This window comes from Epinephelus lanceolatus, chromosome 1 (assembly GCF_041903045.1).
Source record: "Epinephelus lanceolatus isolate andai-2023 chromosome 1, ASM4190304v1, whole genome shotgun sequence".
NCBI classification, from domain to species: domain Eukaryota; kingdom Metazoa; phylum Chordata; class Actinopteri; order Perciformes; family Serranidae; genus Epinephelus; species Epinephelus lanceolatus.
The window spans coordinates 53,066,608-53,083,004 of record NC_135734.1 but is presented as its reverse complement, the minus strand read 5'-3'; the positions used below and the strand labels follow the sequence as shown (position 1 = coordinate 53,083,004).

The 16,397-nt window shown below is 45.1% G+C and overlaps 1 protein-coding gene across 3 annotated transcripts in view; it reads left to right on the top strand.

Annotated features, from left to right (window-relative positions):
* The window catches only part of pik3c2b (phosphatidylinositol-4-phosphate 3-kinase, catalytic subunit type 2 beta), a 44,592-nt gene extending 30,963 nt beyond the window's left edge, over positions 1 to 13,629 (top strand). For 2 of the 3 annotated variants that reach the window (XM_033626169.2, XM_033626170.2), the window contains exons 20-33: positions 139 to 246; positions 537 to 629; positions 738 to 867; positions 1,466 to 1,602; positions 1,755 to 1,924; positions 2,270 to 2,426; positions 2,596 to 2,705; positions 3,335 to 3,539; positions 4,487 to 4,611; positions 4,741 to 4,858; positions 7,404 to 7,479; positions 9,313 to 9,419; positions 12,156 to 12,284; positions 13,287 to 13,629. In XM_033626169.2, the coding sequence (XP_033482060.2) occupies positions 139 to 246; positions 537 to 629; positions 738 to 867; positions 1,466 to 1,602; positions 1,755 to 1,924; positions 2,270 to 2,426; positions 2,596 to 2,705; positions 3,335 to 3,539; positions 4,487 to 4,611; positions 4,741 to 4,858; positions 7,404 to 7,479; positions 9,313 to 9,419; positions 12,156 to 12,284; positions 13,287 to 13,478 (1,857 nt within the window). In that variant the 3' untranslated portion in view covers positions 13,479 to 13,629. The remainder of the gene's footprint in view (positions 1 to 138; positions 247 to 536; positions 630 to 737; positions 868 to 1,465; positions 1,603 to 1,754; positions 1,925 to 2,269; positions 2,427 to 2,595; positions 2,706 to 3,334; positions 3,540 to 4,486; positions 4,612 to 4,740; positions 4,859 to 7,403; positions 7,480 to 9,312; positions 9,420 to 12,155; positions 12,285 to 13,286) is intronic. The other variant, XM_033626171.2, reaches the window with a different exon arrangement.
* The last annotated feature ends 2,768 nt before the right edge of the window (positions 13,630 to 16,397 follow it).

Here is a 16,397-nt window from a genome sequence, read left to right as displayed (position 1 = left end):
TGATTTTACATCACCGCAGCAGCTGGAAGCTGCTGGACTACAAGTAAGGGTGCAGGGAAGGGACAAAATAGCAGCGTGAGCAGAATGATAACTGCCATGTTTATACTGTGTGTGTGTGTGTGTGTGTGTGTGTTGCAGTGTGTCCTCAGGGAGGGTCTGGAGGAGATGAAGCAGTTCTTCTCAGTGAACAGCAGCTGCAGACTTCCTCTGAACCCGGCGCTGCTCGTCACAGGAATCAACGTCCAGGTACCAAAGGACACACATACACACACACGCACGCACACACTCCTGTAACACAAACTGTTCACGCACACACAGAGCTGTTCATCTGGTTCAAAGTGAGACATGTCCTCACACGTCTTCATAAACAAAGACCTCAGAATATTCAGTGAGTCTGATGACTGAACAAAGAGTTGACCCTGAATGTCTCATGTTGCAGCTCCGCCGTCCGTACAGACAGACGGACGGACAGTGAAACATTGTGTCTGGTTTTATAGAAGTCGTCATGTTCAGTTCTCATCCTCTCTGTGTTTTAGTCATGTTCCTTCTTCAACTCCAACGCCGTCCCTCTCAAACTGTCCTTCCAAAACCTCGACCCTCTGGGAGACAACGTCAACGTCATCTTCAAGGTGAAATGTCTCACCTGGTTTTACCTGTCGTTAGACTCAATGCTGTGTCAGAGATACAAACAGCCTCACCTGGAGGACAGGTGTCTGACCTCTGATGTCTCTGTCCAGTCAGGAGACGACCTGCGGCAGGACATGCTGACTCTGCAGGTGATCCGGATCATGAACAAGATCTGGATCCAGGAGGGTCTGGACATGAGGATGGTCATCTTCAAATGTTTCTCCACTGGCAGAGGACGAGGTGAGGATACACACCACGTGTATACATCAGGAGGACAGGTGTGTTTCACAGGAGGACAGGTGTCTGTCAGGAGGACAGGTGTATATCACAGGAGGACAGGTGTCTGTCAGGAGGACAGGTGTGTATCAGGAGGACAGGTGTGTATCACAGGAGGACAGGTGTGTTTCACAGGAGGACAGGTGTGTTTCACAGGAGGACAGGTGTATATCACAGGAGGACAGGTGTCTGTCAGGAGGACAGGTGTGTATCAGGAGGACAGGTGTGTATCACAGGAGGACAGGTGTGTTTCACAGGAGGACAGGTGTCTGTCAGGAGGACAGGTGTGTATCAGGAGGACAGGTGTGTATCAGGAGGACAGGTGTATATCACAGGAGGACAGGTGTATATCACAGGAGGACAGGTGTGTTTCACAGGAGGACAGGTGTGTTTCACAGGAGGACAGGTGTATATCACAGGAGGACAGGTGTGTTTCACAGGAGGACAGGTGTCTGTCAGGAGGACAGGTGTGTATCAGGAGGACAGGTGTGTATCAGGAGGACAGGTGTGTTGTTACCTGTTCTCAGGTGTGACTGACATGCGTGTTGTTACCTGTTCTCAGGTATGGTGGAGATGATTCCTCAGGCTGACACTCTGAGAAAGATCCAGGTGGAACATGGAGTCACTGGGTCCTTTAAAGACCGACCGCTGGCCGACTGGCTGCAGAAACACAACCCAACTGATGAGCAGTACGACAAGGTACACACACCTGCACACACACCTGTACACACACCTGCACACACACCTGCACACTGTGGTCGTTGGGCTTTGAGGTCGTCGTGTGTCTGTGTTCTTGTTTTATTTATTGATTATTGGTTGAATATTAATGATAAACTCGACTGTGTGTTCAGGCAGTGGAGAACTTTATCTACTCGTGCGCCGGCTGCTGCGTGGCGACCTACATCCTGGGAATCTGTGACCGCCACAACGACAACATCATGCTGAAGACCAGCGGTCACATGTTCCACATCGACTTCGGGAAGTTCCTGGGACACGCTCAGATGTTCGGGAACATCAAACGGTGAGTCGTGATGTCACAGAGTGTTTTACTCACCAACACGTGACGATGAGCTGCGACACACCTGTTCAGACCTTCAGCAGTCACAGTCAGGTGGATCAGAGGTAAGGTTGGGGAGATGCATCATGGGATTTGTAGTTCACCTCAGTCTTTGTCCACAGGGTTCTTATAGAGTGTAACTGTTGGACATCTTTAACCTGTGAAACATAAACACACACACACACACACACACACTCCACAGTCTGACAGACAACACTGTGATGTGGAATATAAAAACACGACAATAATAATAATCAGGTGGGTTGTTGATTATTTACCTGTGTGATGTGGGTCATATGACGTGTGCAGGGACCGCGCCCCCTTTGTGTTCACCTCCGACATGGCGTACGTCATCAACGGAGGAGACAAACCGTCAAGCCGCTTCCACGACTTTGTGGATCTGTGCTGCGAGGCGTACAACCTGATCAGGAAACACACACACCTGTTCCTCAACCTGCTGGGCCTGGTGCGTACAACACACACACACACACACACACACACACACACACAGACAGAGGGGTGGACAGAAAACCACCTGCTGAACTTCAGTGTTCACCGTTTCCATGGTTACAGAGCAAACTTCTGTAATGCTATTGTGTGTGTGTGTGTGTGTGTGTGTGTGTGCTTGCGTGCAGATGTTGTCCTGTGGGATCCCTGAACTGTCTGATCTGGAGGATCTGAGGTACGTCTACGACGCGCTGAGACCTCACGAATCTGAGGCTGACGCCACCATGTATTTCACCAGGTACACACACGCACACACACACACACACACGCACAGGTTTGATGGTTTATTACCTGTGAAGTGATGCAGTGCAGGTGAAGATTAATTTGATGATCTTGATGGAAACAGTTTGAGATTTCATGAAGGGTGAAGTCAGAGCTTTAAAGGAGCATTCCACCCGATTCAGATCCACTCACATCAGCTCACTGCTCGTGGTCCGTCTACAGTCCGTCTCTGTCCGTCTCTGTCTGTCTCTGTCTGTCTCTGTCTGTCCTCCATCAGACACACAGCCTCAGAGCACCAACTGACTTTGGTCAAACTGAATCTGACTTTTCTTTGTTTAATCATGTGAATAACTGAAGATCAGACAGGTGGGAGCAACACGTCTGTCCTCCTCTGTTAGCTGGTGTGTTAGCCACTATTAGCATATCTGAGCTAACTCTATCAACATGTAATTACTTCATCACATCTGACACACAGACACACACACACACACACACACACACACACACAGGAAGTCATCACATAAACAACAACATAAGAGGCCGAGACATAGAAATATGTGAGCGTGATGAATCCGATCAGACTGAGGGACATATACAGGTGGACTGTGACCAGGTGAACGCAGCGTCCCGTCTCTACCTGTGCAGGTTGATAGAGTCCAGTCTCGGCAGCGTCGCCACCAAACTCAACTTCTTCATCCACAATCTGGCTCAGATGAAGTTCGCCTCCTCCGAGGATCGACCCACGCTCTCCTTCGCTCCCAGAGTCCACACGGCCAAGAGCGACGGCCTGATCAGGAACCTCTACATCTGCAGACACATCAGGATGGCCAGCGCCGGCAGCAAGGCATACGTGAGTCCACGCATCACACACCCACGTGTTGCCCATGATGCCCGTGTCGGCGTCAGCCATGGCCCCAGGCGTCATGTTGTCTGTTCGTCCAAACACATGGACATATGTCTGTACACGCATTCGTACGTCAGTCTCAGTCTCAAGAACGCCTCAAGGGAATTTCTTTAAATTTGACACAAACGTCCACTGAAGAATTTTATGGTCAAAGGTCAAAGGTCAGTGTGACCTCAAGAAACATGTTTTTGTCCAAAACAATTCATACGTTAATTATGAAAATATTTCACACAAATGTCTAACAGGATAAAATAATGAAGGTCAAAAGGTCAAAGGTCAGTTTGACTGTGACATCATCATGTTTTAACGTCATATCTCAGGAACAGAAGGGGAGACATTTAGACACACACACACACACACACACACACACACATCAGGGGTGTTGATACAGCTGAAAAGTACAAATTTAAATGTATGAAAACTGCAGTTTTGTTTTTTATACAAACACTGAGTGTTTGGTACGTGATGCACAGTTAAGGATCAGCTGACAGCGATGGTCATGACGTGTCTCACAGAACACCTGCTGAAGTCAGACGTCAACTTCCTGTTTTAGAGACAACTTTTTTATTTTGAGCACAAAACAATATACACACATACACATGTACACATATAACAGCATGCATAATAACACTGGAGGGAATTTACAGGTGGAATCAAATGAGAACATTATTAAGAGGGTGGTTTTCTGACATGTTCCTGAATGCAGCAGTCAACACATGTTAAACATGACAACATGACAAATCTGAACCCTCCAGCTGCTCCGATCAGCCTCTGATGACACACTCAATCACATTTATAGTGTCTATGAACATTTACTGAGTCAGTGTCAGAGAGATACAAGAGTGTGTGTGTGTGTGTGTGTGTGTGTGTGTGTGTGTGTGTGTGTGTTTCAGGCGTTTGTGGTTAAGGTGGAGCGTGACGGTCAGCAGGAGGCGCTGCTGGTTCAGAGGACGTTTGAAGAGTTTCATGAACTTCACAGCAAACTGAGACTCATCTTCCCCTCGTCCAAACTACCCAGGTACACACAGACACACACACACACACACACACACACACACACACACACACACACACTGACAGTAACAGAATCTAAAGTCTTGACAAGATTTTATTTTTTCAGTTTTCGTCCTCTTTGTCCCACCCACAGTTTCCCGAGCCGTCTTGTGATTGGTCGGTCCCGGGGTGAGGCCATGGCTGACAGGAGGAAAGACGAGCTCAACGGTTACGTGTGGCACCTGATCCACGCCGCGCCAGAGATCGCTCAGGTCAGTCACACCCTGACACACCTGGGTCAATACTATAATCACTGCTGATGATGATGATGATGATGATGATGATGGTGGTGATGATGAAGATGTCTGCTGACAGGATGTTACTCCTCACCTGGCTGCAGTCCAGGTGTGCAGGTGTACTGTACCAGGTCACTGTGACATCACAGCTGGGCGTGTCTGACTCTGTGACAGCAGACATATGATTTTAGCATGAAGCTAATCTGAGACATCATGTGGTTACCATGGTAACAGGTGTGTAGTTGTCACATGACGACATCAAAAACAATAAGGTTCAGCCTGGAGCTGCGGTCAGAGCGCTGACCATGTGATGAAGACGTGTGTCATCATGTGAGGAAGGTCACAGCATCCTCATCATCACACTGTCATTTATTCATGTGTTCACATGTGCTGCTCCACCTCACCTCATGGTGTCCTCATGTCTTCATGTTGTCCTCATGTCTTTATGTTGTCTTCATGTCTTCATCTTGTCCTCATGTCTTTATGTTGTCCTCATGTCCTCATGTCTTTATGTTGTCTTCATGTCTTCATCTTGTCCTCATGTCTTTATGTTGTCTTCATGTCCTCATGTCTTTATGTCCTAATGTCTTTATGTTGTTCTCATGTCTTCATGTCCTCATGTCTTTATGTTGTCCTCATGTCTTTATGTTGTCTTCCTGTCCTCATGTCTTCATGTCCTCATGTCTTTATGTTGTCTTCATGTCCTCATGTCTTTATGTTGTCCTCATGTCTTTATGTTGTCCTCATGTCTTTATGTTGTCCTCATGTCTTCATGTCCTCATGTCTTTATGTTGTCCTCATGTCTTTATGTCATCATGTCTTCATGTCCTCATGTCTTTATGTTGTCCTCGTGTCTTTATGTCATCATGTCTTCAAGTCCTCATGTCTTTATGTCCTAATGTCTTTATGTTATCCTTATGTCTTTATGTTGTCGTCATGTCCTCATATCTTCATGTCTTTATGTTGTCCTCATGTCTTTATGTCCTAATGTCTTTATGTTGTCGTCATGTCTTTATGTTGTCGTCATGTCCTCATATCTTCATGTCCTCATGTCTTTATGTTGTCCTCATATCTTCATGTCCTCATGTCTTTATGTTGTCATCATGTCCTCATATCTTCATGTCCTCATGTATTTATGTTGTCCTCATGTCCTCATATCTTCATGTCCTCATGTCTTTATGTTGTCCTCATATCTTCATGTCCTCATGTCTTTATGTTGTCATCATGTCCTCATATCTTCATGTCCTCATGTCTTTATGTTGTCATCATGTCCTCATATCTTCATGTCCTCATGTATTTATGTTGTCCTCATGTCCTCATATCCTCATGTCTTTATGTTGTCCTCATGTCCTCATATCTTCATGTCCTCATGTCTTTGTTGTCCTCATGTCCTCATATCCTCATGTCTTTATGTTGTCCTCATATCTTCATGTCCTCATGTCTTTATGTTGTCCTCATATCCTCATGTCTTTATGTTGTCCTCATGTCCTCATATCTTCATGTCCCCATGTCTTTATGTTGTCCTCATGTCTTTATGTTGTCCTCATGTCTTTATGTCCTTATGTCTTTATGTTGTCCCCATGTCTTTATGTTGTCTTCATGTCCTCATGTCTTTATGCTGTCCCCATGTTTTCATGTCCTCATGTTGTTTTCATGTGCTCATATCTTCATGTCTTTGTGTCTTTATGTTGTCCTCATGTCTTCATGTCCTCATATCTTCATGTCCTGTCTTTATGTTGTCTTCATGTCTTTATGTTGTCCTCATGTCTTTATGTCATCATGTTTTCATGTTCTCATGTCTTTATGTTGTCCTCATGTCTTTATGTCATCATGTTTTCATGTTCTCATGTCTTTATGTTGTCCTCATGTCTTTATGTTGTCTTCATGTCCTCATGTCTTTATGTTGTCTTCATGTCCTCATGTCTTTATGTTGTCCTCATGTCTTTATGTTGTCTTCATGTCCTCATGTCTTTATGTTGTCTTCATGTCCTCATGTCTTTATGTTGTCCTCATGTCTTTATGTTGTCTTCATGTCCTCATGTCTTTATGTTGTCCTCATGTCTTTATGTTGTCTTCATGTCCTCATGTCTTTATGTTGTCCTCATGTCCTCATATCTTCATGGCTTTGTGTCTTTATGTCTCCATGTCTAAATTGTTGCCCTCATGTGTTCATGTGTTGATGTGTGTTGTGGTGCAGCTGCTGTATCATCTCAGTCTCAGATGTCTCAGATGTCTCAGATGTCTCAGATGTCTCCGTCCTGCATCAGTCGTCAAGTTTCATTTTCCCTCTGTGGATTCTGAGAAATGAAACACACACACACACACACACACACACACACACACACACACACAGTATCAGGTCTGTCCTGTTTTAGAAACTTGGCAGTCGAGGACGTTGCACTCTTCTGTCTCTTCATCTCTTCGTCTGATGATGATGATGATGGTGATGATGATGGTGATGATGATGATGTGTAAACATGTAGTGACACAGTTTTATATTTTAAATGTTAATCTGTTGCAGTGTGACCTCGTCTACACCTTCTTCCACCCGCTGCCCCGAGATGAGAGACCGGGAAGTACAACCAGCAAACCAGCAGGTACACACACACACACACACACACACAAACTGATAAAACTGATAAAAAATAATCTCCAGGAGATGAAACGTTTGACGCCGTTGGCACACGTCCTGCATCTGTAACCAGCTGGGAAACATGAACGAGGTCGGGTGCTGCACGCCATTCTGCGCCAACTGCCAAAAGGGCGGCACCTCCATATTTATCAGACTGATGTTTACAGGACAGATATCTGAGGGCTGTGATTGGTTGGACCTCGTCACATGACGTGGTGCACTGCTGCGTTCCAGAGGTCGAACCTAGTTTATGCCACTTGGCAGTGGCAGCAGCGCACAACATGGTGATGGAGGAGGTGAGGACGGACTCAGTGATGGCAGAGTAGAAGTGCACCATCATTGTCTGTGGCAGGATGAACTTCTTCAGCTGCAGGAAGTACTTCCTCTAATGTTCAGCTCCCAGTTGAGCTCCTGGGTGATGGTGGTCCCCAGGAAGCACACTGACCCCACAGTGTGGACTGGGGAGTCAGTGTGTGTGTGTGTGTGTGTGTGTGTGTGTGTGTGTGTGTGTGTGTGTGGTTCAGGTATGTGTAACATTAGATGCAGCTGACACCTGACTGTGATTTGTCACTGTAAAACCAGTTGACGTTCAACTGGTTTGTCCACATTCTATCACACACACACACACACACACACACACACACACACAGAGTCACAGATTAAAGATCAGTGTGTTGAGGTGACACAGTCACAGAGGTTAGTATAGTATTAGTTAGCAGACAGTTGGGTTGGGATGACTGAGGGTATAATGCTAAGCAGGTTCTGTAATGCGTTGGCCTGAGGTTAATGTGAGTTACCTGGCAGTGCTGCATATCCATGATCATGATCATTGGAGTGTGTGTGAGTGCATGAGAATCTTCTCCCTCCTCTTCTGGTGAGAACAGAAATCCTGCAAGAGGGCGACAGGAAGACACACACACACACACACACACACACACACACACACACAGAAACCGTGCTTCTATACAGAGATGTCTGTGTGGGGACAGGATGTCCACCTGTCCTCACAGTGTCCTCCAGGAAACAGCTCACATCTCTGTTTGTTTGAACTTTGACCTGAACAAAGTGTCCAGACCTGCAGACAGCAGCCTGATTCATCCAGACAGTAACAGCAGTGAGTCAATGTGTTTACATGGCGTCAGAGAAACTGATTTACTGCTCTTTATAAATCCCTGTGAACATGTCAGTGTGAGTGAAATGGTCCTGCAGTGTGTCACAGTGGGACTAACACACCCAGATCATGTGACTCCTGCATGTATACAGTCAATCAGACCCAAACTGGCCGAGGCGCTCTGAGCATGCTCCACAGTTTCCGCCCCGGGCTTTGACCCGGAAGTCCAATAGCATTAAATGTGTAAGAGAAGAAGAAGCCGGTAACAACATGGAGAAATCTACATCCAGAGCCGTGACTTTTTGGACGGACCAAATGTACAGAGCTGTAAAGTTGTCCACCATGGTAGCAGTTAGCTGCTAGCTAACCGTAGCTAACTTGTTTGTCCATTGTTTGGTCTGTGACGTAATAGGTCAACAGGAAAAAGGTCCAATACTAACAAGCTGAAAGGGGGCATATCTCCACCTATCGTAGAGGAGTCGCACATACTTGGCTCAATAAATGGATTCCCCTCCCGTGCTTGTATACTGGGACAAGGACAGTAGGCCAGTTAGATGTCCTCGTCCAGCTGGGACTGTAGAAACACTTCACTGTGACTGGAAACAGACTGAACGTCTGAGCTGCTGCATCTCTGTGTTTATATATGAAGGCTCAGTATGTGTGTGTGTGTGTGTGTGTGTGTTGCAGAGCTGTCGTGGTCTCCAGCTGCAGGTAAAGAGCTCGGCGAGGTCAAACTGTCCATCTCCTACAAGAACGACAAACTCTTCATCATGGTGATGCACATACGAGGCCTGGTCAGTATCACCGTGTGTGTGTGTGTGTTGATATGCAGAGTTGTTGCTAGGTAACTGTTGGTGATGTCACAATACAGGTCCTTGAAAATCATCAATATCTGAGGATAAATTTTACACAGAGGTCGTAAACTGTAACTTTGTTATTCAGAGATAAAAATAAGAGACGACAGCGTGTTGTGTTCAGGTGTCACGGGATACTTCAGAATTTATTTGTCATTTAAAAACAAAAGAATTCAACAGTTTTCTTGTTTTTCATTTTAAACCAAAGTTAAAAAATAAAATCACGTGATCTGTTTGTTTTTGTTGCAACAACACCCATTTTGGTTTTCGCCGTTTCTCATTTGGAACGGACACGGTGGACGGACAGGAAGAGGAAGTGACATGTACACAAGTCAAAATAAAAGGGCTGTTTTTTTTTAGTTATTTATGGCAGAGTCAAAGGGGCAGGTCATGTGACATTATGAACACACGTTACAATAATCAGTATGAGGTATGACGCAGGCCTGTGGGACGTGTTGTTAAAATGAAGAATCCTAAATCATAAACAAACAGCTTTAAATCAGTTTTTGTTTTTTTGATTCTGAAACAAAAAGTGAAAAATGGCTTTTGTTTTTGTTTTAAAGCAGCTGTGCGGAACTTTACATTTTCGTTGATTATAGCGCCACCTTTGGTCAAAGCGGTATGACACCCACAGCCTGGTGTCGTAAAATTCCGACTGCAGCCGGCATTCGGCTTCATTCGTAAAATCTCGACTGCAACTGGCAATTACCGCATGCATTTGTTTTGGAGAGCGAGAGGACTAACGTTACTAACGTCAGGTCAGTCCAAGTAATTAGTGGAAACAGCAAAATTAATCAGTAAATTCTCCTGTCGTCTTTCTGTTCTGATCTAACCCTAACACAGCAAAGCTCTTACCTGCAGCCTTCGCTTGCAAAGCTAACGTTACTAACGTTAAGTCAGTCCAAGTAATTAGTGGAAACATGCTAACATGCTAACGTTACACACAAGTTAATAGTAAAGTAAGACCTGTTCATAAATGTTCTGGTGTAGCTCTGAATTTCTTATAAACTGAGGACAACTGCCTGCTGTATATTTGTGTTCATGGTCACAGTCACAGATCATTTTGTGGCGTTTGTTGTAACGTTACTAGACAAAAGCGGTTCACATCAGCTAACGTTACATTTAGCTTGCTTATAACTTCCATGTCGTCATATATTGAAGTGAAACAACGTCTAACAAGTTGCGGTATATTCTCTGAATAAAAACAAAAATGACATACCTGTCGATTAGGGAAAGGGCCAACTCAGGATCAGTTTTAAAACCTTTCAAGCTCTCTCCACTTGGTGAATGCCTGACCAAGGTTTACACGTGTTTGGGCTCGAGCCCTGTCACTGTCCCGTTTAGCCTTCTTCTGTTCTTCTGTTCTTTTTCTTTTAGATGGTGCTCCTTCTTTATCCGCCATGACATCAAAAGTACAACCAAGTCCTTATAGAAACATCTGGTAAACCTGTTATGTGTTCAGCAATACCCGTTGCGTACCGCTTACTTGGAGAACACTCTCTGTAAACACGGCTCTTCTTCTTCTGGGGTTTAATGGCTGCGGGCCGCTGTGGGCAAGCAGAATCACTTCCGCCTCCAGGTGCCGTATTCTGGTTTGCTGACTTCCGCTGTGTCCGACCCGAGCCAGGCTACACTAAATAGCCATATAGAAAGGCTTTTTGTCGCTGTTGGGTTCAAATAAATATGCGGATCTTCAAGGCGGGGTGATAGGAACTAGGGACAGTTTTATTAATGGTAAAAAGTTCCGCACAGCTGCTTTAAAATAAAAAACAAGAAAATTTTTGAATTCAGTTGGGTTTGTTTTTGAATGAATTTTGGAGAATCCAGTGATGCCGTCACCGTGACAACAGTTTCCTTTTCTTGGTGAGCAGCAGAGAGCAACGCAACCACCGCAAGAAACACTGACGACGAAGAGAGGAAGATGAATCCATCACAGCTGGTTTGATTCTGACCTGCGGCCGTCGCTGCGTGTTGTCCTCCGCCACACCTCCGCCGCCCGTCAGCTGATCTGTCAATAAAAAAATAGAACCCAAAATAATCTTAAAAAAAGAAAAACCCAGAATCAATTCTGTATCTCTGATGAGACCTGTCCCTGTGGTGGGACATGTTGGACGGTAGATGATGATGATGATGATGGACATCAGCTGCTCAGAGTCACGTTTTCATACTTGGCTGTTTTGATTGGCTGCAGCATGAACGTCATGAACACACACTAACTGTACATGTAACATTTAACAGAGTCAGAGAGACGAACCAGCACAGACGTCACGGCCACGTCACAGTCACAGTCACGTCGTCTCTACGTTAATCAGATGTTTATTTTTCACCTTGTTGGCTTTTAATGATTAATGATATTTTTAAAATCAAGAAAATGTTAATACGATACGATATCGATTTTTCGGACATGGATACGACACATGTCGATGTCACACAGTGTCGCCGTACGATTTCCACTCTGCTGATTTATTCCAGAGTAAATAACCTCCTCTTCATCATCTTCCCCTCGTCTGCTGCTGTTTGATGCTGACACAGACTTTCAAAATAAAAGCGTGAAAGATGACAATATAGATCGTTGTTTGATCATTGAGTCGATATATTGATCCAGATCGATGGATCGTCACAGCCCTCATCAGACGACATTCTTCACCCAGCAGTGTTCTGTGTTCCTTCCTGCAGCAGCCCCTGCAGGACGGCGCCGACCCCGACCCCTACGTGAAGCTCTACCTCCTCCCCGACCCCCAGAAGACCAGCAAGAGGAAGACCAAGGCAGCACGCCGCACCTGTAACCCCACCTACAACGAGATGGTAACCACACACACACACACACACTGACATCATCAGCAGGTTGTCTGTCTATCAGCTGACTCCACCTGTCGGACGGCGTTGGCTGCGTCAGTTGATGATTTTCTCCCGTGTGCGGTGTCAGAGCGGACGGGAGCGTGTGAGACACCTCATGACGTCCTGACAGACCAAAGTGTTCCCTCACGACCGTGACCAATGAGGGAACAGCGCGCTCTTCAGATGTAAAAGGTCACAGACAGTTTTTCTGAACCAACACAGCATCAAACACTCCTGACTCCTTCTGATGACATCACACAGGTTGTAAAAGATGGCGAGCTAAGATTGGTCGAGGACTGACGGCAGTCGGCCGTTACTCTCGGCCGAGTCACAGCGAGATTTAACACTGCGAGTGTCGTAAGAGAAATGTGCTGTCTGAAGCCGACGACACGACAAACACGCAGCTCCCGCCAACCGCCGCCTGACATCATCATTTCTGTTTGACTGCAGCTAAAATAAAAAACCACGAGAACTGCAACAGCTCAGGCGTCATCACATCGTGACACGTGACCTTCTGCCATGACAGCGAACAGTTCAGGCGTCACGGTGTACACTCGTAATGACATCACTGCACTACGTGAGGCGTGGTCACAAATCTATAAAAGCATCTTCTCTCTGTTCGTACAAACGATCACGATGTTTGTTTTTACCTTCAAATGTTTCGTCTTTTAGTTTGTAAAATCTGAAGAAAAAAAATAAAGATTTTTATTTTATTTTTTAAAGTTTCAGAACTTTATTATTGATTGATTGATTGATTGATTGATATTAATGATTCACAGAATCTTTGAGCTCAGGTCGGTCTGATTTTAAGGACATGAAGCATGTGATGAAACTGCAGGAAATGACATCACAATAAGTAGTGACAGCCCTGTAGGAGGTGGCCTCCATCAGGTCAGGGTGTGGTCAGAGCGCCACAGGTGCAGCTGAGTAAAGCCAGGTGTGTGTGTGTGTGTGTGTGTGACCCTGCAGCTGGTGTACGAGCGGATCCCGCGGGGGGACCTGGACCAGAGGGTGATCCACCTCAGGGTTCTTGGCGACGGAGCGTTTTGGGAGAACACCCTGCTGGGAGAGACCTTCATCCCTCTGAAGAGGCTGGTCCCAGGTCAGCACTGGGTGGACTGGCACCAGCTGGGCGCCGCCGGCTCAGACTCCGCCCACTGACGGACAGGAAACAGGAGGCGGTCGGTTTAAAGGGAGAGAAGAAGAAGAAGAGAAGCAGTGTCCTCAGGAGGACAGAAGACAAAAGGAAAGTCCTTTCAAAGTAAAAGCCATGTGGCTGATCCTCCCTCAGTGCATGAGGGGGTTTAATGACATCACATCCTGTTTGTTTCGTTTTTAAACGCAGACGCAACTTTATTCACACAAACATGTAACGACATCATTCTGTTGATTTTTAAACTCTCAGACCGACAGAGACGTCACGTCAGAGGGTCCGACCTGGATCAGGTCTGATGTGGATCAGGTCTGACCTGGATCAGGTCTGATGTGGATCAGGTCTGATGTGGATCAGGTCTGACCTGGATCAGGTCTGATGTGGATCAGGTCTGATGTGGATCAGGTCTGACCTGGATCAGGTCTGATGTGGATCAGGTCCTGATGTGGATCAGGTCTGACCTGGATCAGGTCTGATGTGGATCAGGTCTGATGTGGATCAGGTCCTGATGTGGATCAGGTCTGACCTGGATCAGGTCTGATGTGGATCAGGTCTGATATGGATCAGGTCTGACCTGGATCAGGTCTGATGTGGATCAGGTCTGACCTGGATCAGGTCTGATGTGGATCAGGTCCTGATGTGGATCAGGTCTGATGTGGATCAGGTCTGACCTGGATCAGGTCCTGATGTGGATCAGGTCTGATGTGGATCAGGTCTGACCTGGATCAGGTCTGATGTGGATCAGGTCTGATGTGGATCAGGTCTGACCTGGATCAGGTCCTGATGTGGATCAGGTCCTGATGTGGATCAGGTCTGATGTGGATCAGGTCTGACGTGGATCAGGTCTAATGTGGATCAGGTCCTGATGTGGATCAGGTCTAATGTGGATCAGGTCTGATGTGAATCAGGTCTGACGTGGATCAGGTCTGATGTGGATCAGGTCTAAGATGAGAAGATAAAAATATTAACAATAATTTGATTAAAACCAGTTTCAGTTTTTTTTCTAACCTCCTGTCGAGACGACAACGAGTCTAACGAGAGGAAACGTTTGAGACCAGTTGAGTCATTTCTCATTTTCCAGGACTTTCCAGGACTTTAAAGGTGCGTTCAGGAACTCCAGGCACATTTTGTTTTGCAGCGTGTTGCGTGCTGAAGAGTGAACTGTGGCGGCGGCTGTGAGCTCAGCACAGAGACAGTGTAAAGTTTGTGTACATGCAGAGCTTTAGCTTCGATGTTGCTAACAGGAAGTAGCTGTAGGTTATTTTTATAGCGAGGATGATTTTCTACGTGTGGTGCATGACTTCAGAGATCCTGTTTGCCTTTCTCCATAACGTGCTCGGCGCCGCACGGCTCGTTGTTTCTACATTTCATTCCTTTTTTTTTTTTTTTTTTTTTTTTACTGGTGTGATTTTTGGTGTGGTGGCGTCTCGGCCGCAGCAAGGCGGTTTCTGCGCTGTTCATGAACCAACCACTGAGCTGAACTGTGAAACGCTGAAACATTTCCTATTGGAGGGTGATTTGTTTTTGTTTTTGACCCTGATGCTCTGCCGTAGCTCTTTGATCCAACCGGTGTGTTTTAAAGATCAATCACATCAGATCCTGTGATGACACGGTGGTTTCCACAGCGACAGCTGACGCACTGTCAGCTGGTTTTATTCAGTTGGAAACACACAGGAAGTGACAGGAACATAAACAGGAAGTTGATTTTTGGTTGATTTTCTTGATGAAAATGAATTTCAGTTTCAGTCTGTGTGAAGAAGGTGTGACAGAGCTGAGGAGTGACATCAGCTGATGTTTGTGTTTATGTTTGTGTTTATGTTTGTGTTTGTGTTTGTGTTTATGTTTGTGTACAGACTGACGCTCTGATTAATGTGTATTAATTTCACCTGAACATGTTTTGTATGATTTGCACTAAAGAATAAACTTGAACTGAAAAAGAATTTGGTTCAGTTATGAGTAAGTGTGAGTGTGAGTGAGTGAGTGAACGTGAGTGAACAAGCGTGTGAGTGAGTGAGTGAGTGAGTGAACAAGTGTGTGAGTGAGTGAGTGAGTGAGTGAGTGAGTGAGTGAGTGAGTGAGTGAACGAGCGTGAGTGAGTGAGTGAGTGAGTGAGTGTGAGTGAGTGAGTGAACGAGCGCGAGTGAGTGGGTGAGTGTGAGTGAGTGAGTGAACTAGCACGAGTGAGTGAACAAGCGAGTGAGTGAACGAGCGTGTGAGTGAGTGATTGAGTGAACTAGCGCATGAGTGAGTGAGAGAGTGTGAGTGGAGTGTGAAGGACTTTTTCCTTCAGGCTGCAGGAAGACGCCACACGCATCATGTCAGGTGTTCTCTAACACCATCACACTTTAACCCTTTTAAACCCAGAACAACATCACTTTCAGACACTGCTCACAAATATTTAAACCTTTGAACGCTGAGCTGATCGCTGACATTTCCTACACTATATAAATAAAGTTTAGACCTACACTATATAAACAAAGTTTGATCCTACACTATATAAAGTTTAGACCTACACTATATAAACAAAGTTTAATCCTACACTGTATAAATAAGGTTTAGACCTACACTATATAAACAAAGTTTAATCCTACACTGTATAAATAAGGTTTAGACCTACACTATATAAACAAAGTTTAATCCTACACTGTATAAATAAAGTTTAGTCTACACTATATAAATAAAGTTTAATCCTACACTATATAAATAAAGTTTAATCCTACACTATATAAATAAGGTTTAATCCTACACTATATAAATAAAGTTTAGTCCTACACTATATAAATAAGGTTTAATCCTACACTATATGAATAAAGCTTAGACCTACACTATATAAATAAGGTTTAATCCTACACTATATAAATAAGGTTTAATCCTACACTATATAAATAAGGTTTAATCCTACACTATATAAATAAAATTTAATCCTA